The sequence below is a fragment of the Lissotriton vulgaris genome, chromosome 3_1 (assembly GCF_964263255.1).
Source record: "Lissotriton vulgaris chromosome 3_1, aLisVul1.2, whole genome shotgun sequence".
In the NCBI taxonomy this organism is placed as follows: domain Eukaryota; kingdom Metazoa; phylum Chordata; class Amphibia; order Caudata; family Salamandridae; genus Lissotriton; species Lissotriton vulgaris.
This window is the reverse complement of record NC_141689.1, coordinates 543074373-543100827: the sequence shown is the minus strand read 5'-3', so window position 1 is coordinate 543100827 and position 26455 is coordinate 543074373. Positions and strand designations below refer to the sequence as shown.

At 41.8% G+C, this 26455-nt stretch overlaps 1 protein-coding gene across 2 annotated transcripts in view; it reads left to right on the top strand.

The window, feature by feature from the left end:
- Positions 1–26455, top strand: part of MAP1B (microtubule associated protein 1B) — a 392043-nt gene that overhangs the window by 330605 nt on the left and 34983 nt on the right. For both annotated transcript variants that reach the window (XM_086960803.1, XM_086960804.1), the window contains one exon: positions 4320–4460. In XM_086960803.1, the coding sequence (XP_086816929.1) occupies positions 4320–4460 (141 nt within the window). The remainder of the gene's footprint in view (positions 1–4319; positions 4461–26455) is intronic.

Genomic DNA, 26455 nt, shown 5'->3' with positions numbered 1-26455 from the left:
AAAACACTATGTAAAGGGATATTTCCCTTTTGGTGTAGTACCACTAAGAGTAACTCTGTAGAGAAAAGAAAGCAAAAACAAAGCATACAAACCAAACCGTGTGAGTATGTAAACAAATAGTTTATAAACATCATCCATCCCGTGTCATACCTATAGCGCGCGTGGTGGTGGTGGTGTGAAGTAGTCTTTATGAGACACGTGGCAGGTGCAATGTGTGCTCTTATCGTTAGAAAATGGTTGTAAGCCAACTCTTACCCTGTATTTCTACCCTAAACGCTCCATGGGAGGGCTGAAGTGGAAGGCCCTACATAGACTATCTGTAGTTAAGAGTGAGTCACCAGTATGCAGAAAGAAGCACAACCAAGGTCCCTAGTTAAAGAAAACATTACAAGGTGAAATCCAGAACTAATGGACCACCTATTCATTCAAGTTCACACCAGCATTCCTTCAGGCATACTCTTACTGTCTAGTTTCAGTGCTTCCAGCCGTTCTTCCCGGAGGCCTCCTCTCTGTCTCCCCGCTAATGGTGAATGGTGAGAAACAGAGGGTTTTTATACTGCAGAGCAGTGACTAATTAGTGAACTAATCAGTGCACATAGGGGAAGATGCTGTGAGAGAGGAAGGCATTGATGAAAGAACGCCATACTTGATTGAAGAATTCAGATTTTTTCTTGATAGTGCCGGTAGGTAGTCTGTCCAAATAATAGTTGGTGAAGTTTAGGTATTTTATAATTCTGGTAAGCTCATCTCTATAAATTAAGGTGAGTGAATTCCAGTTTCGTGTAGATTGGAAATAGCACAAAATAACCTGTTACAAAGTCAATTTTGTTTCCACATTGATTATTAGTTTGTTTGTGAAAGGGCTCTGTAAACAATGGTTGTCTTGTCATTTTCATTTGAAGCAAGACAGGGGAGTCTCCTAATTCATAATGTTGTAGTCTTTATATGACATCACTGCCAAGAGGCGAGCCACAAATGCAGCAGAAGTCGGTGGATTCCTGGAATGTGCACTCGTTTTAATTGCACCCCTTTCTGTGGTGTGATGAGATGAGGTTAAAAATAATGTGCTAATGGCAGCAAATCGCAGCCTTCCAGTATTGTTAGAAATACTTGAAATGTCCCTTCTTGTCCTAGTTAATAAATCCCAAACTCACAGTGCACCGTGAGATGGTGTCTTTGATGAAATGCAAGCAGCCCTCCTGACTGTAGCACACAAGCCATGTATAAATCAATCCGCCTAACTTGCATCTTCTTCCCCTCTGCCTGTTGTGCCTTCTCCCTCTCCTCCTGTGAGTGCGTGCGTGCATGTGTCTGGTAGTCTGTGTGTGTGGCAGTATGTGCATGAAGCTCTTACAGTGCATGTGGGTGAGAGAGAAGCATCAAACACACAAAAGGTGATGGGAGGAATGCTTGCAATTAGTCTAACAATTGGAAATCGCTTGGGGTAGCATCCTAACCCATCGCGGCTTTGCCCACCATGCCACCTCAGTTTGGACCCAGCCATAAGCAAATTAGTCTTGAACCTGCTCCAATAGGAACAGTCGAGCCTGAACTGCCAAGGCCGGGTTCTCCCTGAACCAGAACACAAACAACCCAAGACCGGGTTCACCCTGATTAGGGCTCGTCTGACCGGTGTATCTATGTTCCAGTGACATAGTGAGTACGGGACCCACATCTAGGAATATCCTTGCCACGTAAGGCATTACATCAAACATACAAAAAACTGATGTGAGGAATGCTTGCAATAAGTCTAACCACTGGCAATTGCTTAGGGTAGTTTTCCAACCCATAGTTCTTTTACCCACTTGAGTGGAAAGTGGGCTTCCTTAACAGGCTCCTCGTCTACTTTATTCATTTCTATGAATAACCTATACCGGTATGCTACAGCATTATCTGACACAATTTGTTCAGTAAAGTATTACCTGAGGTCCAGAGTTAGACTTTCCCCTTGACATGCAGCCAAGCTTCATCTTTCATTTATGAGCAGTATATTAGAAGCACTTACTGTAAATGTCATAATCTAAGAATATAAATTCAGTCCGGCAAGGAAAGTGTATATAGCACGCTATCCAGCAGAGCCTTTGTTTGTGTATAAACCAATTAAGACTCATTATTCAGAGCTCCCAGGGCATAAAGTGACTTTCCCAGAATACCTGGAGAACTAATGATCTTTCAGCTCTGTAACACTACAAATATTTTGCTCAAAAAGAAACGTATTCTCGGTTGAACACTAGATACAGCTAATGTATTTGTGGCTGGCTCACAAAGCGTTGTCTGTGAGTAGATATGTCTGTCTTGCTTCTGTGGTAGGTGATGATTTGCTAGTGAACTGCCAGTCTTAATTCACAAAGTATTTTAGTTGTGTCATACTTTAGACTCAGAATGTATAAGGTGTAAAATGTGCTCAGTCATGGACCTGATGTGCAAAGCTTGTCTTCCTTCTGGAAATCAAAGTTGTGACCCAATATAGAAGAATATGAAACACTCGCAGAAAATACATTGTAAGTCATTTCCATGATTAAGAATATCTTCCTCTTGAACTTCTTTAGTAAGTCACACCTAATAATGGAGTAAGATACAACCACTCATAGAAAATGCTTTTTGAATCAGGACTTCAAACCCAGGAGTAATCCAGGCCTAATATGTGTATCCAGCCTAAACAGCACAAAAGGCTAATAATTTAAGTATAACAATTTAAGTATGTGTCCTAATAAGATACCGGCTTCATCTGGGGCTGAATTGGAATACTGAGCAGGTTTGGAATACACGTTATTAACCCCTTCGGTGCCGGGCTAATTCCCCCGCGGCGCTGAGGGGAGGCGCGCGCAGCACCACAGTGCTTGTGACGAGCTCAGCTCGTCACGCTGGCGCTGTGCTCATGACGAGCTCAGCTCTTCATGACCACGACAGTTTTTCAGAATGCTCAGCACAGCGGGGCAATTAGCCCCGTGTGTGAGCGCCGCGCGTGTCATGACGAGCTCAGCTCGTAATCAGCACAGCGCAACCGTGCCTCATGACGAGCTGAGCTCGTCATGAGTACGAGAGGGGTTAAGTGCTACAATGTAAGGTCAAATAAAACTGTCTTATTCTAAACGTTAAAATTCCAGTTATTCTAGGACATGAGCTGCTCGGAAAAGAGACTAATATTGAAACTAAATCTGCCAAAAACATATTTAAACCTAATACATATAATGAGAATTCTATATATGTTATGAACTGTGATAGCATTAGTGACCTTAGCTTCCTCTTGTTTGTCAGTATACCCCTACGTGACCATGACAAACTTTAGACATTGGCCATCATGGGATAGCAGGATCAGATTATCGGGATATCCACATAAAATAAATTGAAAGACAATCATTTTAGATGGAACAAGTGTATGCAGTGGTTATACTGAAATTGTGTCACAGATTGAAGTGGTGTGTCTATAAGACCACCTGTGCCGTCTCCGAAGCTGTGCGCCTTAATAATACCAATATGTGACAGTCAAGTTAAACATCTCAAGTGGTCAACGTGCACTGGTATGGAATTGTAAGGTGGGATCCTAGTCTAGAATGAGTTATATTTGATAAACCGTGTCAAACTATTTCCCATGGAGCTGCTGATTCATAGTAACTTGCTAAATATATGTTCTTCAGTCACAGTGCACCTTCACAACAAGGATTTCTCAAAGGCACGTCTCTTTGTAGTATAAAGGTTCAGGTTTGTTAATTAATTAGTGTCTTAGTTAATGGTGAGAGCTACAGCCAACTTGTGTTTCACCCCTTTTGATCACAACGCGCCTTGTGCTTTTTCAAGGCTTTTTATCAGCGTGGGGGAAAAAACAGCAAAAGTAGTGTGTCCAATCTCAACCCATATGAGAGGTGGTAAATACCTGGTTTCACTACATCAGGAAGACATTTAAATCAATGCCACTAAATAGGTACATCTTGATGAATTTTCCCTATTCCTGTCTACTCGAACATTAGACATGTTTGACACTTGGTTATTATGTCAATGAATTATGCTCAACGTCGTGGGACGTTGTACTTGCACTCTTTAGCAATGTTTTATTTTATTACACAATACCACTGCCATAGCACTATTGGACGCCTCTGAATTGGCTTTCTTGCACATCCCTGATGCCCTTCTAGGCTTGGGATGCTCTATATGAAATCATGTAAATATGAAATAAATTAAATGGGTTAAAAAATGACTGTTCTAAGGAAACAACATATGTCTAACAATTGAAACAGTTCGGTGTAATCCTGTGTTACTGAAGTAAACAAAAGTTAATTTGGTATGTCTGCTTTTTTTTTTCTCCTTTGGTTTCCTTCTAGGTGCGCTTGATGATCACTGATGCCGCGCGGCATAAGCTCCTGGTACTGACCGGACAATGCTTCGAAAACACGGGAGAGCTCATCCTTCAGTCAGGATCCTTCTCCTTCCAGAACTTCATTGACATCTTCACCGACCAGGAGGTTTGTTGTTAGATTCCCTACTACTGAGAGAATCTGAGGCAATGTCTAGCCTGTAGACTACTGGCCATTGCTACAGAACCAGCATCTCTGCACCTGCCCTCATGGCCTGCATCTTTACGCATCACATCATTTAGCACATGGCTGTCTGCAGCAAAAAGTGTGCTCTTCATTCTACCTGACGTATTTTCATGTTGTTGTAAATAAAAAAGAATGCATAAAGATTTATGTTGATCATCAATATATCACTCACCTGGGGTGGGATTGAAAATAATGTGCAGTCATATTTCTTGTTGGGGTAAGGCAGGGGTGTCGTCGATGGGACACATGGCCCGCATCCATTCCAGATTGTCAGTTTATCCACATAACGTAAACTTATGTACAGTGATTCAAAGCGGAACCCATTTACGCAGTCAATACCTAAGCCCAAAACCTGGCCTGGCACCGCCTCTTGTGGAGCCATGTTGGACACCCTCTGTAAAAGGTATCTGCCTACCTGCTTTATAAAAATGTATACATGTATACATTTCTTTTGCAACCTATCCTTTTTTGTGGTATTGTACTACTCATACGGAGGTGCTAAAGTGCTTTGTTGACGCAAGTGGATTTCTCATGAAACACCTCCATTTAACACACAACGGCCAGAGTGACCAACTTATAATGGACTTGAGCCCAATTTAACTGGAGCATTGTAATACTACAACATCTTATATTGTTTTGGTAAAAGTCTCCACAATAATCTTCAAGTACTGAACACCTACAGCTAGATTCATCATTGTCCCGTTTTGCGAGTCCTTAATAGCGAATATTAAGGAATCGCTATTAAGGACTTGCAAAACGGGATTCATGTAGGAATCGCTAAATAAACTGCGATTCCTACACATTCCTTATTTGCGATTAGCAAATTGCTAATCGCAAATAAGGAATAACTCCCCATTCATTCCTATGGGCCCCTAGCCCATAGGAATGAATGGGGAGTTATTTCTTATTTGCGATTAGCAATTTGCTAATCGCAAATAAGGATGCGAGTTCAAGGGTGCCAGGGGTGTCCAAAGAACACCCTGTAGCACTCCTGAAATGAAAATGTTGACTGATGTTGCGCACACACATGTCCAAAGGACATGTGTGTGTGTAACATACAACTGAGAAAAATGCACAAAAGTGCATTTTTCTCAGTTTTCGCTATTTACCACAAAGTCAGACTTCACGGTAAATAGCGGCCAAAAATAGCAATTTCGCAATTTTTAAATGCTTCTTGAATTGCATTTAAGGAATCTCTAATTGAGATTCCTTAAATGCAATTATTCGCAAATATGCGATTTCTAGAATTGCGATTTTTGCATTTCGGATGATGAATCCCAAATGCAAAAATAGCGCTCGCAAAGGGCCAGATTCTCAGAATCTGGCCCTTTGCGAGCCGTTTTCGGCTTGATGAATCTGGCCGCTAGTCCCTAGGGACAAACCTAACATTGCAGATATCCTTTCTCACAAATTGGTTCCTCCCTGAAGTAAATTACTGTGATTTGTTTTCAAGCTGCACATACGGCTCGGTTTCTTGGAGTTGAAGGGCGGAGTGGCATGCATGGCTACAAATTGGGGGGCGGGTAAGTGGGGGGTTAGTTGAGCAGAGAGTGCATGCGGGCTGCTGTTCAGAATGTCTCTCTCCAGATGTTTGCTGACCTGAAGGTTCTACGCATCACGTGACCGGCACCTGCTGTGGAAGGATCTAGACCTCTGCTTTATGGCCCCTGGTGAGACATCACATGGAGGGCGAACTTTAAAAACGCTGAATCTCTCCCAAAAACTGTTCTAAGGAGGACATCGTAGGTTCCTTTTTCTGACAGGATCCGAACAAGAATGGCTGCTGGTGTGAAATCTGTCAGTTGGAAAGTGGTGTCCAGCATGAGGCCCAAACCTGCCTCCAACCAGAGGCCATGCTCCATCATTCCATATGTGAGCCCCTGCCACGCGGCATCAGGTATTTTAGTGTAGCATCTCGGTTTGTTTCCCGCCAAAATGGTAACTGTTCTGTGCATATTCCGCTTACAATCTGTCAGAAGAATCTTTGTCAGATATACCTATTTCTTACTTTTACAAGATGGCGTTAAGCCATAAGTGGCTTATGCCCCCTTGTAAATAAGGCAAAGGACATAACGCCACCAAAACGTCGGAAAACGTGATGATCAGGTGGTGTTAACTCCGTTTAAATATGCCCCTAGTTTTTTTAATGCGCAGGAGACCGCACAACCTGCTGAGAAGCCACACATTGCACACATAGGGTAAACTGGGGACGTATTGCAAACACACCCTCTGTCCAATGAGCAGAGAGGAGAAGTGGGATTGGAAGGAAAGAGGAGTCAATAGAACTCCTTCATGATCATGCACCCCAACTGACTTGTCGAAATCTTATACATGGATGGGGTTGAATCAACTATAGCAGGGTGATTTCTTTGTTGTGCAGATGAATGGACATCCAAAACAATAGTGCCAAGATTTTTCAAGTTTCAAAAATGTTACCATACTGATGACATCAGCGGAAACTACACCACGTGACCTTTGGCCCGGTAACAGCAACACAAAAACATCACTTGATATGAATTGGATCCAGCTAAGAAGAAATGGTTGTGTGTTTCTGACCAAGATGACATCATAAGAGCACTGGGTCCAGACTTAACCTCACTAACAAATGTCATCAATGGACAACATAGCAGGACCGTGCTTTGCTGCCAGTGTGCAGTTGCGGCTGGTGATGGTTTGAAAGGGGTGGTGCTTAAACACCCGCCTGAAAGTGCTCTGTGCGAGAGAACAAAGTGATCAAGCCCAACTTACTTGAGAGGGGTGTAGCATCCGCCTCTCCCTGAGAAAATGTTGACAAAATGGGGCAAAGAAAGGCATGTTGTAGGATTATTCTCCCATAAATCTGCTAAAAACCCACAGGCTGGGCGACTGTAATTATCCCATTGCACTGCCGCATCGATTTTCACACATTTATGGTTTTTCCTCATTTGACGTATAATCCATCATCGGCCACATAATCTGAAGATTTTAACCCCCCAAAAATTGTTTCTAGCTCAAACAGTTCAAAAGTTACTAAAATTGCAGAGAAACGTGTTGCTGCTCAGTGGAAGCCCCATTGCAAATCTGGACTGGTCACCTTTCTGTTGATTATTCCTATATTTTGGTGTTAAACTGGTGCTAATGAGTTGCAATTAATGCCCAGACAGTGTTACTAAGTTTAAAAATGACGAAGAAATATTATTACAAAATGTGCTGCATTATCACTCATAATTTGCCTTTTTGTGCCACATAATTTACTCAACTCTGCCTTATGATTTGGCCCTCTCCTGCCACATGATTCCTGTAGAAATAGCCAGAGGATGTAAAGCAGCACGGATAAACTATTCCAGAGTTGTGCTAACCAAAGGGGACACTACATAGGGTGTTTGGGGTTCACCCGCTCCAGGAGAAATTTGGGACAATGGTGAAATTTACAGTGCATTTTCAGCTTCAATTTCACACAAAAAAGTATTTCCATGCATCATGGATTTAACCCAGATCAGTGACCGGGGGTAACTGTTTGACAATGTCCAACATTCCATCCATCATCTTTTTGTGTTACTAACGAATCACTGTTGGCGGTGTACAGTACCACACTCCCTCTTTACTTCTATAGCTGTAGGGTATTACAGGATTCGGGTGTAAAGTTCAAAAGAGGCACAGAGAGGAAATTTAGCCCGAAGGCAGCATTAACCATCCCTCTGCGGTGGAAGCAGCACCCAAGTCTGCACAGGCGTACCGGGAATACTCCAGACAGGTCCAACCCAGAAGGCAGCTATCTATATCAGAGCGCGCTGCTCCCGGCAGGAAGGGCCCCATATGTGTTGATGGACCAGCGTGTATCAGCACTAGCGTGCTACCCTCGACTGAAAGTGCGAGTTTTCGATTTGGTTTATAGCTGGCAGTTCTGCAGGTTGTGACTGGCCTATATGGCAATCAGGCAGTGCCAGAATGGCTGATCTCACAGATCAGTGTGTGGGTTGTTTATTTACCAGTCTGTGGCCAGGGCAGGACAGGGAACTGAAATCGGCCCTGGCAAACTACTTGGTCGGCCCCCCTGAAGGGCAGTGGGGTGCGGCCAAGTTGTTTGAAAGTGCCGGTTTTGGACGATTTTGTTACAGGGGGCCGATATAGCTGGCCCCAGTAACAAAAACGCTCCCCAGGGGCCCAAAACTGGCCCCAAACCGGCGGCCCACCGGGGAAACGCCCGGTGCCCGCTACGGCCAGTCTGGCCCTGTTTTATGGCCAGGTAGGCTGTTGTTTCCTGCTGTTTTCACTAATATTGCCACAAACATTGCCTGCAGCAAACACAAAAGCATGCTGTCTCCCATATCTTGCAAAATACCTATACAGCGTGTCTTTACCAGGTCAAACTGGACTGATCTGAAACTGTGGGCCACTTTTTCAGCTATTTTGTTTGCGGAGTGCCACTTTTATTTTGGTGCTCGGGCCTACTTTTTGTCCCAATCCGATCCTGCAGTTCCATGGGGTATTTTAAGTTAAACAACAACACGGATTTGTTTATTTATAGTGCCCACATTCATCTTTAAGGGCTGTTGATGCTGATAGAACGATAACAGTGAGCTACAGACAAGCGCACGTGCCCCCCTTGCCCTGTTAGACTTCTGTCATCCCAGAGAAGTGGACAGATGATAAACGTAAAGTTACAAAACTTAATGACAGTGACCCCTCAAACATTTGATTTATGCTTAGCACCCGATAGACATACAAAAGCCTGAAAACAAGGCATGTTGTGACCACAGGAAAAAAAAAGTAGGATCAGAGGCTAAAATCAGTTGGCACTAAGACATCTGTAAAGCTGTAGTATGCCTCCAAAATTTACAGTGTTGGCAAGTAAGTCATTAGGCACTAGGGGCCAGATGTATCAAGATACACTTTTGCGATTCTCAAATAGTGATTTTTAAGGAATCGCTATTTGAGAATTGCAAAATGGTATGTATGTAGAATTTTTTAGCAATTTCTTAAAATTCCCTAATTGCGATTAGCAAATTGCTAATCGCAATTAAGGAATAATTTCCCATTCATTTCCATAGGAATGAATGTGAAATTATTCTCAATTTGCGATCCTCAATTTGCTAATCGCAAATTGAGAATAATTTCAAGGGTGCAGGGGTGTCCAAAGGACACCCTGTTGCACCACTGAAATGAGCATGGGTACACATGTGGTGCACATACATGCCCTAAGGGCATGTATGTGCATCACATGGCACTTTGAAAAATGCATAAATGGGCATTTTCCAAGAAAATCGCAAATTACCACCAACTTGAAGTTGGTGGTAATTTGCGATTCCTTAAGGACAATTAGCAATTTTTTTTGCTTCATACATTGCATTTAAGGAATCGCAAATTTTGAGATTCCTTAAATGCATTCGCAAAATAAGGAATCTCAAATTAGCGATTCCTTATTTTGCACTGAAATTTGCTACATACATACCATTTTGCTCAAATGAGTTTGCAAACGCCGAAATTCTGCGAATTTCGGCGTTTGCGAACCCATTTCAGCTTCATACATCTAGCCCGTAGACCCAGAGGAGGCGCTATTCTCTATTTCGGGCATTTAGCGCAATTTCTAGTCCAAGGAAATAAACAGGAAGTGAGTGAGAAGAAGGGGTTTATAGTTCAGGACAAAGCCGGGACAGCATGAGCAAGACAAGCTGCCCGAGAAGTAGAGGAAATTAGTAGAAAGAGAATTAGAAGTTTGCATCTAAAGAATATTGGTCTTTGTGCCCTTATTCATTACTACAAAACAAAACATTCTCTTCATATAAAAGAAATAGAAAACACACATTGCTTCTTGAAGACAGCTGTCCAGTTTAGGAAGAAAACGAATGGGTAACAGTGTACAAATAAAATAAGTGAAATGCCCAACTGCATGTCGACATAGGGCATAATAATGCATTTTTGAGAATCAGTGGCACTTCTCAGGTCTAGCCCCGGAAGTGAGAAGCTGCTGTTTCAACTTCTAGCTAGCTCATAATGGTGCTCGAGTTGTGGGGTAGCAAACCCAGGTCCTTTTCAGGTCTTGACTAGACAGCGCATGCGCCGTCACATGTTGTTTACAGGTAGTGGAATGCAGCCCACCCTCAGGCTTACCATTTGTTATCTGCAATGTCACTCTATATACTTCGTTGCAGTTTGGCATGGTATGCATGCGTTATGCCTCTTCTTGTGTTTAGCCCTCCCCTTGGTGCATGGACCAAGTACTTATGTCCACCCACTGCTCTTGTTTTTGGGAGCTACTTTTTAAATTGTGTTTAAGGCACTCCTTACTAAGGCTTGTGTTTTCACTCTCTCCTTTCCCCACCCGCTGTCCTTTAGAAAAGGCCACTAATTTGATTCGTACGAGAAGCTGCAAAGTTTTGCCAGCAGAACGTGACCTACATCTAATTGTATAGAACAGTATATGAAGCAAGTGATTTTGAAAACTAGGGCTCACTGGCCATGCACTCTGCGCTGTCTACTGACAACTTTCACACATATTCCTGGTGTGGCTAAACGACAATTAAAAAGGAGGAAGCAGCTTAAATTGGCAATTAGAGTCCATGGCATTATGGGCATGCAAATGAACCAGGGAACAGCTTTCTCTGCATTGCAGTTGCAGACTAATAAGAAATTAAGCTGATAAGCAGTGAAACAGGATTTCTCAGTATTGCTGTTGTTCGCCTGGAGCAACACAAATAGTATGCACGAAAGAAAAAGTTACACAAAATGAATACATTTTATTAAGAAAAGAACTACATTTAAAACTGCTTCCAAGCATTTGAAACCGGATAGATGGGTTATTCTTCATGTACATGCAATGGGATGAATGTGTCCTGGGCCAGAAAAGCATTTTTTTCACTTTTCAAAACAAATTGCATACACCGCTATTGATAATAGAGAGGGGCGTACACCTCACTGTAATAATGCTCCCGCTTCCTCATGTCACCTCTGCCCCTCCCTCTTCATCGCATTACTGTTCCTCCATCGTCATGGCACTGCTTTTCCACTTTCCCCAATGGACTACTGCTCCCCTTTTTCATTCTATCGCATCACCCTCCATCCAGTCCAGTCTACCCTATTCCACTGTACTTCAAGTGCCCCTATCTGACCAAACTTCCCAATTCTAACGTACCCCACACAATCTACCTCATCCAATCTACCCACTCCAGTCTACCCTATCTATCCCACTCCAATCTACCCCACTCCAGTCTACCCCTCTAAATTCTACGTCACTTCAGCCTACATCAATCTACCCCACTCCAAGCAACCTCACTGCAATCTAACCCAATCTATCTCACTCCAATCTGTCCCACTCTGATCTACCCCACCGCACCCCAATCTACCCCACCTAATATACTCCAATTTACCCCACTTCAATCTATCCCACCTAATCTACTGGACTCAAATCAATCTAACCCACTCCAGTCTTCTCCATCTGCCTCACTCCTATCTACCCCACAATAATATATCTCAGTCTACCCCACTCCAGTTCACCACAATCTACCCCACTCTTATCTACTCCACTCCAATCCTCCACAATCCACCCCACTCCAGTCTACAACACCCATCCTTCCCCATCTACCCCAGTTTGACCCAATATACACTACCCCAATCTACCTCACTCTGCCCACCCCAATCTACCTCACCCCAATCTACCCCACCTCCATCTACCCGAATCTACCGCACCCCAATCTACTACACCCTGCTTACCCCTCCTCAATTTACCACACTCCAATCTACAACATCCTACACCAACTAAATCTACCCCAACTTCCCCCCAATCTACACCACCCTAATCTATCACATCCAACCTACCTCTCTCTACCCTACACCAGTCAACTCCACTCCAGTCTACCCCATTCCGATCTCCCCCACTTCAGTCTAGCCCAATCTACCCCACTCAAATCTACCCCACCTCAATTTACCCCAACCTTCCCCACTCCAATCCACCAAACTCCAATCTACCCTGCTCGATTATATATTCCACAACAATCTGCCCCACTCCAAACTAACGCAATCTACCCCTCTCCATTTTACCCCAATCTATCCCACTGCAATCTACCACTAAAAATCTACCTCAACCTACCCCACTCAACTCTACCCCACTCCTATCTACCAGACTCCAATGTACACCACTCCTATTTACCACACCCCAATCTACCCTAACCAACCTATAAAAATCGTCTCCACTCCAATCTACCCACCCAAAAATACCCTACCCAATCTACCTTGCCCCAAATGACCACAACCTGCCCCAATGTACCCCATCCAGTTCTGCCCCAATCTACCCCACCCCAGTCAGTCCCAATCTCCCCCACCCCAACTGCCCACCACCTTCTACCCTAATCCATCCCACCCCAATCTACCCCAGTCTACCCACCCCAATCTACCCACTCCAATCTACCATACTCCAATCTACCCCACCCCAAGCTACCCTGCTCCACTCACCTTTAGCCATGCTGAACTGAATCCACACTGGTGTACAACATAGCTAAAAACACATTGCCAAAACCATTAGTTCTCTCATAGGCAAAAGCTATTGGCTTTGCCTATGCTTGTTTAAGGTGATGCCGGCTGGAATCAGCAGAGACCCTCATGCACTGAAGACCTCCAGGGCCATTATAAGCCACTGGACCCAACACAGAACAGCAATATTGCTCAACGGGTCAGAGGGATATAGGCTATGATATACCTATTGCAAAGCAGAGGCCTCAGTTTTGACTCAAAACCGTTGGTCTGAACTCCAGTCATTAGCTATATTAAAGGCCTTAGCCTATGGACTAATATTGATGACACAGCAGATGGTATTAGGAACTAAGGGCCTCATTTACCATATTTTGATGCACAGCAGCGCAGCAAGCCTTCCTGCTGTGCTGCTGTCGGTCAAAATAAGAGGGCAGGAATGTGCTGTATCTACAAGATATGGGGCATTGCTGTCCTTCCCCCCTGTGCCGGAGCACAAACAACAGCCGTGCACCAACGCAGACACTCTTGCGCCATGGTGCAAGGGTGTCTGCGTTGCAGGAATGATTGTTGTTGTGCAGGAAGGGACACCTTCCTGCACAGCAACAATCATTAATGGTGTTTCACTCCTTCTAAGGGTGCTGCAGAATGCACCACAGCAATGAAAGTGTTTCTCCTTGTTGCGCCACTCTGGGGAGGCGTAGGATACTGACGCATTCCCAGGTTTACAACACTTTGTAATTCTAGAAATGTGTCAGGTTCCATGTATGTTGCGTGGGAACACCCATAGCAACACCCCTGGAACACCCCTTTCATGCAGAGTAATGTGTGAAAAGGGCCCATATTTACAAGGCCATGAAAAGTCACGCTGGGGGGCTTTACTTAGTATAAAAAAGTGACGTACTGGCACTGCAATGGGCTTGTAAATGAGTCCCCAAATTACTTAAATGCCTACACATACATACTACTTTACTACTTACTTTATTTTAATTAATAACAGAATTGATCTTCTTAATTACATCAGTATTCCAAAAATACTCTTATTATACGCACTGCTAAGAAGAACCTGATATGAGAATCTCAAAAGATTACATTTGTTTGTGACGAGGTGCATGTACATATGCAGGGCACAAGTCCTACAAAACAGAAGGGGGGGGGGACGCTGTCACTGGAAGTGACCTCACGACAGGAAGTGACCTCACGAAAGGTGAAAGGGGCGGGAGCCGGGGATGATTGGCACATGTGCCCTGGGCTGGGATACAGTGAGGGGGCTTGTAGAAGCGAGCGAAGGGGTGAGGGAGGGTCTGCAGAAGGTGATGAGGAGAGGGCGCTGTTCTGGGATACAGTGAGAGGGGCTAGTACAAGCGAGTGATGGGATGGGGTGACGGGCACAGAGGAGGAGTGGGGGGGGGGGCGCGGGTTGCTTGCAGGGAGGCATCTACCGAAGACACAGTGCTGCGTCAGACTGAGCTGCCCCTGTCTGACACCTCCTCCCCGCTCAAAAGCGAAGGTGAGCAGCGTGCTGTGAGCTCCGATCTCGTCCCAGAGAGGCCAAAGAGTGAAGTCCAGCTGTTTAGCAGGGAGGACGGCATCCACCCGGTAAAATAAGTGGGGGGATGCCGTCCACCCGCGTGGTATCCCGACTCAAGCCCTGTACATATGTTTAAAACGTAAGCAGTTTTTATCAAATGATCGAATAACTGACATTCTCGCACCTTAAATGGGGTTTAACTCTCAGTATTGACTATTTCTATGGTACAGTGTTTATTGCTCACCACCTTTACAGTCTTCCAACCTTTTTTACATGCACAGCTGTTCTGGGAACACTTCGAAGCATGTACTAGTGTCTTGTAAAGTGAGAAGGGAGAAACAGGCATGGCTTAAGGATTTTAAGCCAGAAGTTATTAACACGGTTTCATAAACCACAAACAATTGTAAATGGCCTTTGTTCAGGTGTGGGGTTTGATTGCACATCTGTCAAACAGACCTACTGTTTACAATATACATACAGTGGGTTTTGGGTCCACCCAATTCAAACAGGGGCTTTCTTCCACCAATCTCTTCCAGACTTTGGCTTGAGATTTTGTCAATCATGTGTTAACCCAGCCCAGTAGAGTATTCTCCTCTCACCTAATACTTTTGGCTCTTTGAGCGTATCCTTCTGCCTCCACGTGAGTGCTTGCATTGAACTGCATGAGGTGCTACTTTACGTTTATAACACTTGCACCATTTCTGCCTGCTCTCTCCTGTGTGTCTTGCTACAATGTGCCAGCACAGCGTATGTTAGCGCATAAAAACTACTCCTACTTTCTAGTCCTGTTTCTCAGAAGCCTGCCCTGAGGAGCTAGGAGCCGCAGGGTTGACCAGAAAACGTTTTATCAGCAGCTGAAGTCTGAAGGTAAAATCTTTGACCAGGGCAACCTGTTTGGTGTATCCAACCCTTGCTCCATCGCGGTCAGCCTGAAATTGCGCCTGGGTCCCTGTCCACCACGAACTGTTGTTTTTCCATAGTGCTTGACTTTTTATAGTCTCTTTTTGACTTAAAACTCAAAAAATTCATACCTTTGTGTCTCATTAACTTGCTTTGATGATCTTGGTATCTCTTTGCTCATTAGCCTTTTTCTCTAGTTTTTTTTAAATTAGCAGGGAATTTTATTGTGTTTTCCTTTTTACGTTAATATTGTTGGTACTGCATAAAAGTAGCATGAACTTCTCTGGTGACTGCATGCTGCTTCTGCCATAGGTACCAGATGTTCAGCAAAGATTCACTCAGAACAGTTTTGATCTAACCAGAGTGGGTTTATTGAGTTCACATGCGTGCCGTACTCCCAAATTAATAGGCCCATTTCTGACAGACATACGCACAATTGCTCTTGTATTCTGTAAGTACATTTGAACAGAGGCTCACCATTTGTACATTTAAAACGGTAAGAGATTAGTTGAGTGTTCAAGATACTCTTCAATAATTATTTATATGTTCATATAGTCTTATTTTCTAACTTTGTCACCAAGATGTTAATGGCATTAGCAGATAATATAATGTCTCTAGCAAATATATTCAGCCATAGTTTATTTCAGTTAAACTAAAACCACAAACGTTTTATAGCAGATAAAAACAGTTTACATACTCAGATTATTTAAATAAAATTGTTAATCCAGTTATTCATAAACAGTATAACAAGTCATCTAATCAGCACAAATAGCCTAACCGCATAATGCACCAAAGGGGTAGATAACATCTGTAAATATAGTAGGAATGCCACTAGTTAAACAGGCAGAAATCAACACAGCAAAATGATATTTGTATCAGGCACATTTATACAAAAAGTGCTAAAATGTAAAGTTCATCAGTGCCCAAATTGACCCCTGGTCACTATGTTAGGTTTCAGAGAATCAGCAAGCGGCCAACCATGCAGAACAGATAACATATAATGGGCAATGATTTATATTTCAGGCTATTTTTTTAAAGCAGATAACTGGCAATCTAGAAATTTGAAATTTGCAGTAATCTGTTTGAATGTATCCAGATAGGAGTGACATAGCCATGGCGTTTAATATTAAAATAGTTTACTCTTTTATAAACAAATACCAATATTTGTTAAAACATGAATTTCACTTACTCTTTAAGGCAGTTAGGAGAACTACATGGACTGGCGTTATGAAGTGTAATTGTGTTTAGACTATGTTCCGGTTACACACACCACAACCTTCCCCAGGCCACCTCCCAACAGAGTAAAGTTTTGCCCATTCAACTTTGTTGGGCAGTTTCGTTTTGTGATTTTTTTTTATCTCTAAAGTGTTTGTACCAAGCTCTTCATGTCATGGCAGTCAGAAGCCTCTTTTCTGATGCACTGTAATAACATTGATATTTTGGTTGTATGTGCTGTGCATACACCGCAAAATCATAAGAGAATGGAAGGAAGCGGTGTGTTTTACCACTGGCATTGTGACATTTCCCACCAGTGTGCAGTGATACTGGTTTCATCATGGCACATGGAGGGGGTTGAGTGTAAGAACCCTTCGGTGTTTCAATATTCAGTTTACCTCTGGTAATTCACTTTGGTTCAAAATCCATCTCCGGAAACTGACCACAGTGTCGTCCGCTCTGCACGTTTATCTTTCTGGCCCGAATCTCTTAATGCCATTTTTGGTTTTAAGCTTGTCCTTTGTGGGATTTCTGATGCGGTAATACCGGCCCCCAAAACGTTCTTACCAGACCATTATAAGAGGTTCCACATAGAATAGGGAATGACTTTGAAAGCTGTGTTTTCATACAGATTTCACACATTCTGGTCCATTTACAGTGGTCCTATTCCCCCAGGATGTCCATTCAAACGGTCTACGGAAAACTTCAGGGTCCAATAATATATCGCAGCACAACTCAGAAATAGCAGTTCCACGTGAATCATTATTCTGTCTTAATCGGTCATTCCATTATACTCCTAATGAGGGTCTGTCTCAGTCTAGAGCTTCATCTTCATGAGAGACCAACACCTGTAAAGGGAGAGGCTTGGTCTTGGGTGCTTAAGTTGGTAAATTAGAGGTCACATCAAAGGCACATAGAAATATAACTATCTGGATTACTAAGGCTGGTAACTCCTGTATCCGAATATTCCCAGTAAAATACCCCAGAATGGGGAATAATTTCAAGGCATTCTCCTTTATTTCATGATTTTGGGGCCTTTCCTGCTGACATTTTCTGCTTCCTCCGAGCACAAGGACAATGTCGGTGGTCCCGCATGTGATTTTACCGGGTGTGGGAATACACCTGGTAAAACTGGTCCTGGTCTTCCTAGACCATCTAATGAATTCAGATAGAGGTACTACAGGCATACCGATCGATACAACTCATAATGAGAGGTTTAGAGGTGATGGAATAGTCTGTGATGCTCTAGCAGCCACTGGTGATATCCGCCACTAATTGAAATACAGAAACACACATCCCTGGATTGCTAAATCATATCTTTAGAATTGGTGTCTAATTACATGTAAGCTTTAGCATGCAGTATTGTGACAGATCAGTGCATATGGAGTTAAAAACAGTTCACGTACTTCTGCAGCCATGGGTGGTACTTGACACATAGTGAAATATACAGACACCATTATTAAATGACAGTGTTACAGTGGCTGTCTGATTAAACCTAAGCCATAATGTACCTCCCTACAACAGACTAATACATTTAGTAAAACATGATTTGTGTTAATCTGCAGACACTGGTGGTGCCAGGTGTACATGAAAGCTCACAGGCCTGAGTCACTTGGTCCCAGTCCTTGATGGCTGCCGAATCACATCTATGCCTTAGTGACTAATCCTTTGTCAGTCAAAAGCATGTTATTGAATGGTCTGCTGCATGACATGGGTTTCTGCAGCAGCCATTGGTGGTGCCAGGTGCACATGCAAGTTACTTTGGTCTGTATCAACCAATGAGTTTGGCTGCTGCTAGACCATGTGACTAGACCTCTTCATCACAGGCAGTGAGGAGCCTAAAGGGGTATGCAGGCACCATGTTTCTGTTTCAGATATCCATGTCTATACAAGCTGATCACTTCTATACATCCCACACAGGCACTCAGATATTGGATGATAAGAAGTGTCCATCCCAACAGATCTCTCCACTTCTTTCTCCCTCCCTCCAGCTCAGGACCACGTCTGTACACAAAATCTCAGATCCTACAACCCAGTGAAGTAACCAAATAGGCACACTGTATCATGTGAAATACCATGCAGGGAGCTGCATAGCTGTTCGAATCTACCAGCCAGCTGAAAACCATAAAACTGCCTTTCTCCTACTCTTCATCATCTAACACACCTATGCGCTGCATCCCATAAAAAGATAACCGCACCTCAGTGTTCATCACGATTGACTTGGAAAATCTTCCCACATAGGATCTGAACAAAAACAACATCCTTCCTACCATACACCCTACATGGTGTACCATGCTACTTATGTAGGCAGGTGCTTCAGCACCCCACATACGTGTAGTAAGCACTATATAAATGCTGCAATACATTACAATACACGTTCATGCTTGCCCTTTCTCCATCTTGCATCTTAGTTGCTGTAATGAATCAGTTTCTGCTAGTCATATTTTCTTCCGAACCACTGAAAATGGACTATACAGGCTGCATGTTTGCATTCAGTAAAAGCTCCTAGCAGGGTGTCCTCTTTAGATGCACTGTGGTTCCCTTCTTCTTCATGTGACAAACAATGGGGCATATTAGCAAGACCTCGTTAAAATTATTGCCGTTTTAGTGGCAGAAAACTATTCCAATAGAAGCTCAGGTTAGCTGCCCTGCACATCTAACCTGGGCTTCTATTGGAATTCTAAAACGCATATTAGCAAGCCCATTATTGCCGTTTTAGCGGCAGTTTCCTGCCGCTAAAACTGCGATAATTTTAACGAGCTTATTGCTAATATGCCCCCAATGAGCGTGAGTTTAAAGGGGAACTTTAGCACAGAGGGTTTGTCCAAATTGTTTTTCTGAGGGAGATAACTTGAGAATACGCCCGCCCTATAGGCATCCCAGAGGACAGATGTGTCAGCTGTGTTTTTCCTAGATCTCTGCATTTGAATAGTCCATGGAGCTAAGTAGTTCTTCATGCATACAAATAAGTGCACTTATACAGTAGGAAGTTTGGGTGCTGGATGGAGTCCAAAATAAACAGCTTAAAATGCATTCATGAGCTCATAAATATGCTAGACTTTACAAGGCTTGCACAATTCTTTAGCAGCTGTGTTGTAGCTTGTTGAAGTGTTTGGATACCGGACAACTTGTTAAAGCCCCACTCGAATCACCAATGTTTATGTTAAAATGGCACATATTCCATAACTATATGCCCTGGATTGACTTCCTAAACCGCAGTCTTAAAAATGTAATCCCTCTGGGGCATGATCAGACCACACATATAGATACTCAAACCATTGACACTTACCACACCACACAAGCACACATTAGCCAATCAATCAAAAGTATTCATGTTTATTTTTCAATATTTCATAAAACTGTTAAAATCAGGTCGAGCTGTTAGCTCTTGATAAAAACACAGAATATCAATACACCGTAACACAATATTTTTCTCAAAATTATTACAAGTGCTATCTGCTGGGAATAAGTCATAAGATAATAAAGTGCAACAAGGACAAATCATCATTAGCAAACAGTATGTAAAAATCCTATTTTACAAAAGCATACATGAGAAACATCTAAATGTATTTATTCAAAGTAAAAATGACCAAGAAGCGACGCGTTTCGGTGGGATTAAAGGTCCAACCACCTTCTTCAGGCAAAATAATAACAATTTTAAAACGTCCCAGCACTTTGAATTTATTAAAAAGAGAAGGAAGGGAAGATGTATTTGTAAACTTGCATTTCATATTAACTTCCTAAACCGCCAATTTGTATTGGCAAGTAAAGATAGATATTAATTGAATACTAAAGTTATGTGTGTTGATGTAGGACAGTACTCTATGAGATTGTGGTATGCTTGGTACTCATTTTGCTCTGCTAAATCTAAAAGAAACAAATCATCTATCTCGGTTTGCCATGCTGGAAAAAAAGCAGCAAACCTCCAAAATACCAATGCGTTCAAACTATATCATGTTGCATGATCAACTTCCTATAGGTAATATTATATAGGATATAGGATATGTAACTCTTTCAAATAAAAAATATTCATAGAATCCATGGTTTTAGTAGAGCACATGGTACAAGGTTTCCTTTTCGTTTATTCATAATTGCCACTTTAAAAGTGAGGTGGTCCATTTATAATTTGCATGATGTATAGGAAATGTGTTTCAACTGCGCAGATGCAAGAAAATAGAATTTATGATTGCATTTTGTAAATTACAGATAAAATCCTTTGTAATTACAAGGCAGTATTTGAGAAATCAAAAGTAGAAGCGGTTGCAACACAGTTTTTTTTAACACAGGAGTATATATGTCTAGCCAAAAAAAGGAAAATTATCTAATTAAATAAAAATATCTTTTGTTACCAATTGATACAAATATACATCAACAAACACTTCCATATGCAAGTAGATCAGCTAGAATTTTCACGATGGCTGATCAGTTTATGTATAACACAGTCAGCTGCATTCATAGACACCATCATAACTGATAGATAGGAACTTTCTCAAGGGTATTGCAAGTTACATTCATGGTATTATTGAAATAATAAAATCTTTCATACCAACACAACTTCCAAGGAGAGCAATGTACTTCTTAAGCTATGTCGCTTTATCCAAAGGCATATCAAACACACAAAACACCATATACCGGAAGATTGGTACAGGTTAGATTTAAGCTGTTAAAATTAACACTTGGGACAGCATTTGAAGCAAAAAATGATTCACAAAATGCAAAAGAGATGAGTTACCTAGAAAAATCATAGGTGTAAATTCATTGAAGTCTGTGATAGAGACAGCGTGTCATCATATAGACAACCGAGCAGCATTCCCAAAGTATCCCCATTCAAGTATAGCAAAAGAATGAGAGGCAATATAATCACAATAAACACAAGTCAGAATAGACCTATCTATTTATAGTTCCTGATATTCAACAAGAAGTTCTTTTAATTTCAGTTTTTTCCACAGCCAATGCGTTTCGCCATACAGACAAGGCTTCTTCAGGGCACTATTATGAGTTGTCAAAAAACTAATCTCTATTCCTCTGAAAGTATTCCAATATCTGTAAAGAACGTGAGTCGGTATTATGGAATAGCTGTATGTAGTTCCATAGCTATTTTTATCCCATTAGATATTCAGTAGAAACGAAGCAGCAACGGTTCCAGAAAATGTTTTATAATAGTGCCCTGAAGAAGCCCTGGCTGTGAGGCGGAACATGTTGACTGTGGGAGAAACTGAAATTAAAACAACGTCCGGTTGAATACCTGGAACTATAAATAGATATTTATATTCCCAGGAAAATGGATGTATTTCTGGGAAACTTACAAATAAAAGCCTAGAAGAAAATCTTCTCTGTCCCGCAACACGCAAGGAGGTGGAGGATGAGACTTGAGCTGGGCCTGACATGTGCAAACCTCTACTGCCTGGGAGACCTAATTAAATTCTACATTCACACCTTACGAGCACCAATACAATCTTTAAAAGAGCAATTACAAGCTGCATTCAAGGACGAACATTCCCCTTGGCATAAACAGTTGCACCTTGCCATTTCCACACTAAAGATTGAAGCAACCTCTCTCACTAACCCAACTATCCCCCTGTCAATGTGGGAAAAAAACAATAACAAATCAAATCTTTTCAGTTTCATTCCAGACAGACGTTGCCGGGCTATCTAAAAATGTACTTTTCACTGCTTTGAATGAATCATATATCAAGGGGAAACCTCAACCATATTTTAACTATTCCCTTAATCCCCAGACTCGCAATAAAATACTATACATGAGGCTGCTAGCACTACCAATCTTTGACTACAATCCGCAGTGGGCCTGGTGGAATGAGAAGCCCATTTGCAGGCTTTGCAATTACATACACGAGTCCTGGCTCCACCTGTTATGCTGCTGCCCATTCTTTGCTACCGACCGACACCGCTTACTGATTCCTGTCTTCCGGGAACAGTCACTGAGACATTGTAGGGAAGCATCGGCTTTGTGTTTTAGCAACAATTCAGCCCAGGCCCTAGCAAGAGCTGGGTAGTTTGTTAACATTATTTTAACCACACTGCATAATGCTTAGCACTAAGTATCTGATCTTATACATTTAAAAATGTTATTCTATCATGCATTGCTATGTTTGTACATTACGGTTTTTATTAACTGTATAATAAAGTAAGTAAGTATATATATATATATATATATATATATATATATATTGTACCAATTAAAAATATACCGTAACTGTATAGTTAGGTGAAAATGTCAGTTAAAAGATAACATTTTGAACTAAAAAGCACTGAAATTCACCAGTGATAGTTGTCTCAAGTAACTGTAACTCGTGCCCTGAAATAACTTTGTGCCTCACCCTGCACAGTTGTGCTATCAATGATGTAATTTCAGATCTTCTTAGGCATGTTATCAGAGCAGTCAATGAGAATGTTAATGTGTGATTTAATATGTAGGGGTATAAGCAGTGCATGATGAGGCCACGAGTTAAGGGCATAGGTTATAAAAAAAAGTCCACAACATGATTTTAAAGTGAAGTGGGTGAGCAGCCTCCTACCCATGCCTTTTGAGGGGCCCAGGGAATCCATTCCCCTGGGCTAAAATGTTTTTTATAGGAAGGGTACATGCAACCCTCCACCTCGAGCCTTTTGAAGGACCCACTGACCTCATCCCCCAGGTATGGTTTTGCAGGACAAGGGGCTGAGTCCCTAATCCCTAAAATGGCTGCTGCAACATATTTGGTTATGTTATGGCAACCAATCCGATCTTATCTTTTGATCTGTCAGGTCTGCTTATCCTCCGCAGCATGAAATTTCCATAGATTTGTAACCTTAATTTTTCAAAAACTACTCAGATTTACATCAATCCTAAAAGAGCACACTTTCTGGATCAAGATCTAGCTTTCTTTCAAAGTTGGTTTAATTCCATTCAGATGTTTTTGCTGTATCGCAATTACATTTTCTTACTGAACATTGCATTGGGAAAATGCATTTTGGGCCCCCTTCTTTGTCTTGGCTCCCGCATAATGGAGCCCCCAAAACTTTCCAAGAAGAAGCTGGGGTGGAGACCTTTTTTTGGAAGGTTTCATGAAGATTTATTAAACGACTGCAAAGTTATTAGCTATTCAAAAAAAATCAATGTCCTATAAAAACCTGGTCCTAACTTTAACTACCCAGTGGCAATAGCCTGAGCTCACAGGGAATGACTTTGACCGATGTCCAGCAGAATGGCTATCAGCAATGCCAAGCTGGCTCGGGGGACATGGCATGGTCTTCTACCACATCCTTAACCCAGTCTCCCTTCACTATAATTTTTTCGCAGTTATTAATATTCATCTTAGCATATTTAAGTATTGTTTATAAGGCACATGCGAGCAGGGTTTGTGAACTGAGGCAGCTGTTTTATGTACCTTATAATGGTCACTGGAGCCAAAAATCTCAAGCTATGTCATTCAATCAGTTTAATCTCAGTTTGTGAACTTGTAGTGTAGGTTTTTGAACTATAAGATGGCAATTGGGAGATTGGCCATTTTTGTCTAATTTTCTTTAAAAAAAAATAGAGAATTGTCCCCAAGATTGTCAAACTTCTGACTTATTGCTAAGTTTGGTCTAATTTCATCCAGATGTTTTTGTTGATGTAGAGGAAATTAAAATTCCTGCTACAATTTTAATCGGAAGTACAACTTTTCAGACACTGCCTTGGTAGCATTCGCCTCCCTTAACCAACCGGCGCATTTTAAATGATCAAGATAAGGGCCATGTAGGCTCATTCTGCAGATTTGATTGCAGTTTTCTCAAACAGAACATAAGGCATTAACTATGTGTAATGTAGAACCATGATGCTAGAGATTCTGTATGCGTGTGTATCTGTGCGTGCACACGCGTGCTAGTGAGAGAGAGAAAGAGAAAATCGCAACAGGCATCTGTGTAATATGGACTAACACTGCAATCAGGGGTCCTGGAGATATCATGAACCACAAGGCTGAAGAGCATATGCTTTGTAAATGTAATTAGAACCCTAAGATGGCAATATAGGACCATGGCCAGATGCACAAAATTTTCCTTTGCAAAAAGTGATCACAAATTTCTCACTGACTCTTTCCAAATGGAAAAAAAAATGCGAACGGAGCTGAGTCCTAATAGATTGGTTTACAACATTTCAACTCGTAGTTGATCACAATCCGACCTACCTCATCAATATTCCTGAGATAGGTCACAAATTAGGAATCACTACAATTGGATGCATTCTCATGGACAGCAGTCTGCTTGGGTGAGCAGACCAGCGTGGCTGTGATCGCATGTAAATAAAGTAAACTGTTTTTTTGTAAATGCAACCTATTTTACCCAAAAGGAAACTGATATGCATTCCGAAAAGTATATTTCCTTTAAAGTTTGTTTGAGGGTTGGCAGTGGTCCCTTGGATGACTGCTTATTTCCTAACATCTTTTTTTATACATTTACAAAGGGAAATGTGTCCCAAGGGCACCCTTTTCCCTTTTGCGAATGTGTTAACATCCCACCTCAAATGCCAGTAACTTTTCAATGCTTTGCAGCCAGATTTCGGTCACAAAACATTAATACATACCATAAATAATCGCAATTTAGAAGGGACGCCCTAACACACCCCTTCCAACTAGCAATTTGTTATGTCTTTCTAAGCACATTTTGCAATTCAGTAACCTATTACCGAATTGCAAAATGGTTTAGTAAATAAAAAAGCATTGTGATTTTGCAACCACAAGATCGCTTGTACATCGGCCCAGATATTATTTGTGAGAATATCCTTCAAAAGCTGTGGGCCATATTATCAAGAAAGGGTGATACATTATTGTCACTTTTATCAGCAGGAAACTGCCGCTAAAGCGCCGATAATGGGCTTGATAATATGCCCTTGTGAATTCCCACAGAAGCCCAGGTTCTGGTGTTAACCTGGGCTTCTATGGGAATTCACAAGGGCATATTATCAAGCCCATTATCGCCGCTTTAGCGGCAGTTTCCTGCTGATAAAAGCAGCGATAATGTATTGCCCTTTCTTGATAATATGGCCCTTTGTTCTTCAAAGAGCAGGTAACTGGAAATTAGAATGTTTAGATTTTGTTTACATTTCATGTAAACATTGTTGAGAAAGCAGTGCTCAGTGGTGAGACAAGTTGATTTATGTGGTACTCTGGCTGCAGCATTTAATCCATTATTATTTATTTTCTACATTTGCCACATAATTTGTAGATTTTACAAACAGTTTCTTTGTAGGTCAAATTAACAAAATAATACAGCCAGAGATTATGCTGAATAATTTGCAATTTTACTGCTTAATTTTGCCACGTAATGTGGTCCTCGATTGCTGCATAATCCTAGTAACCCTGACCATGGCAATGCTTGTAGAGTGGTTTGAGGTTCCCCGTGAAACCCATATTTCACAGGAAACCGTGCAACAGTCTTCATATTTCACAGTTCTCTGTGAAATGAGGGTTTGTATACCATTACATTTTGTGCAATAAAATGAGTCAAAAGTAGTGGGAGGGAAATGTCATCACAATCCACTTGATGCTTCGACTATTGTAAATCTGGGCTCCTCCACTCACTCAACAGTGTTAATAAATATCATATTACACTGTGTGAATATACAGTTATACTATATATGTATTTACTGAAATACTTTCATGAAGGTCATAAAGCTCAAAAAACGTATTTGTCTCTACTTCAATGTTAGCAGCATATACAGACCTTCAAACTTCCCAAGAGTTCCCAATATTATACCTAGTACAGGTAGTGGCTGCATGGCGGCCTTCAAACTTCCCAAAAGAGTTCCCAATATTGGGCCTAGTACAGGTGGTGGCTGTATGGTGGTATT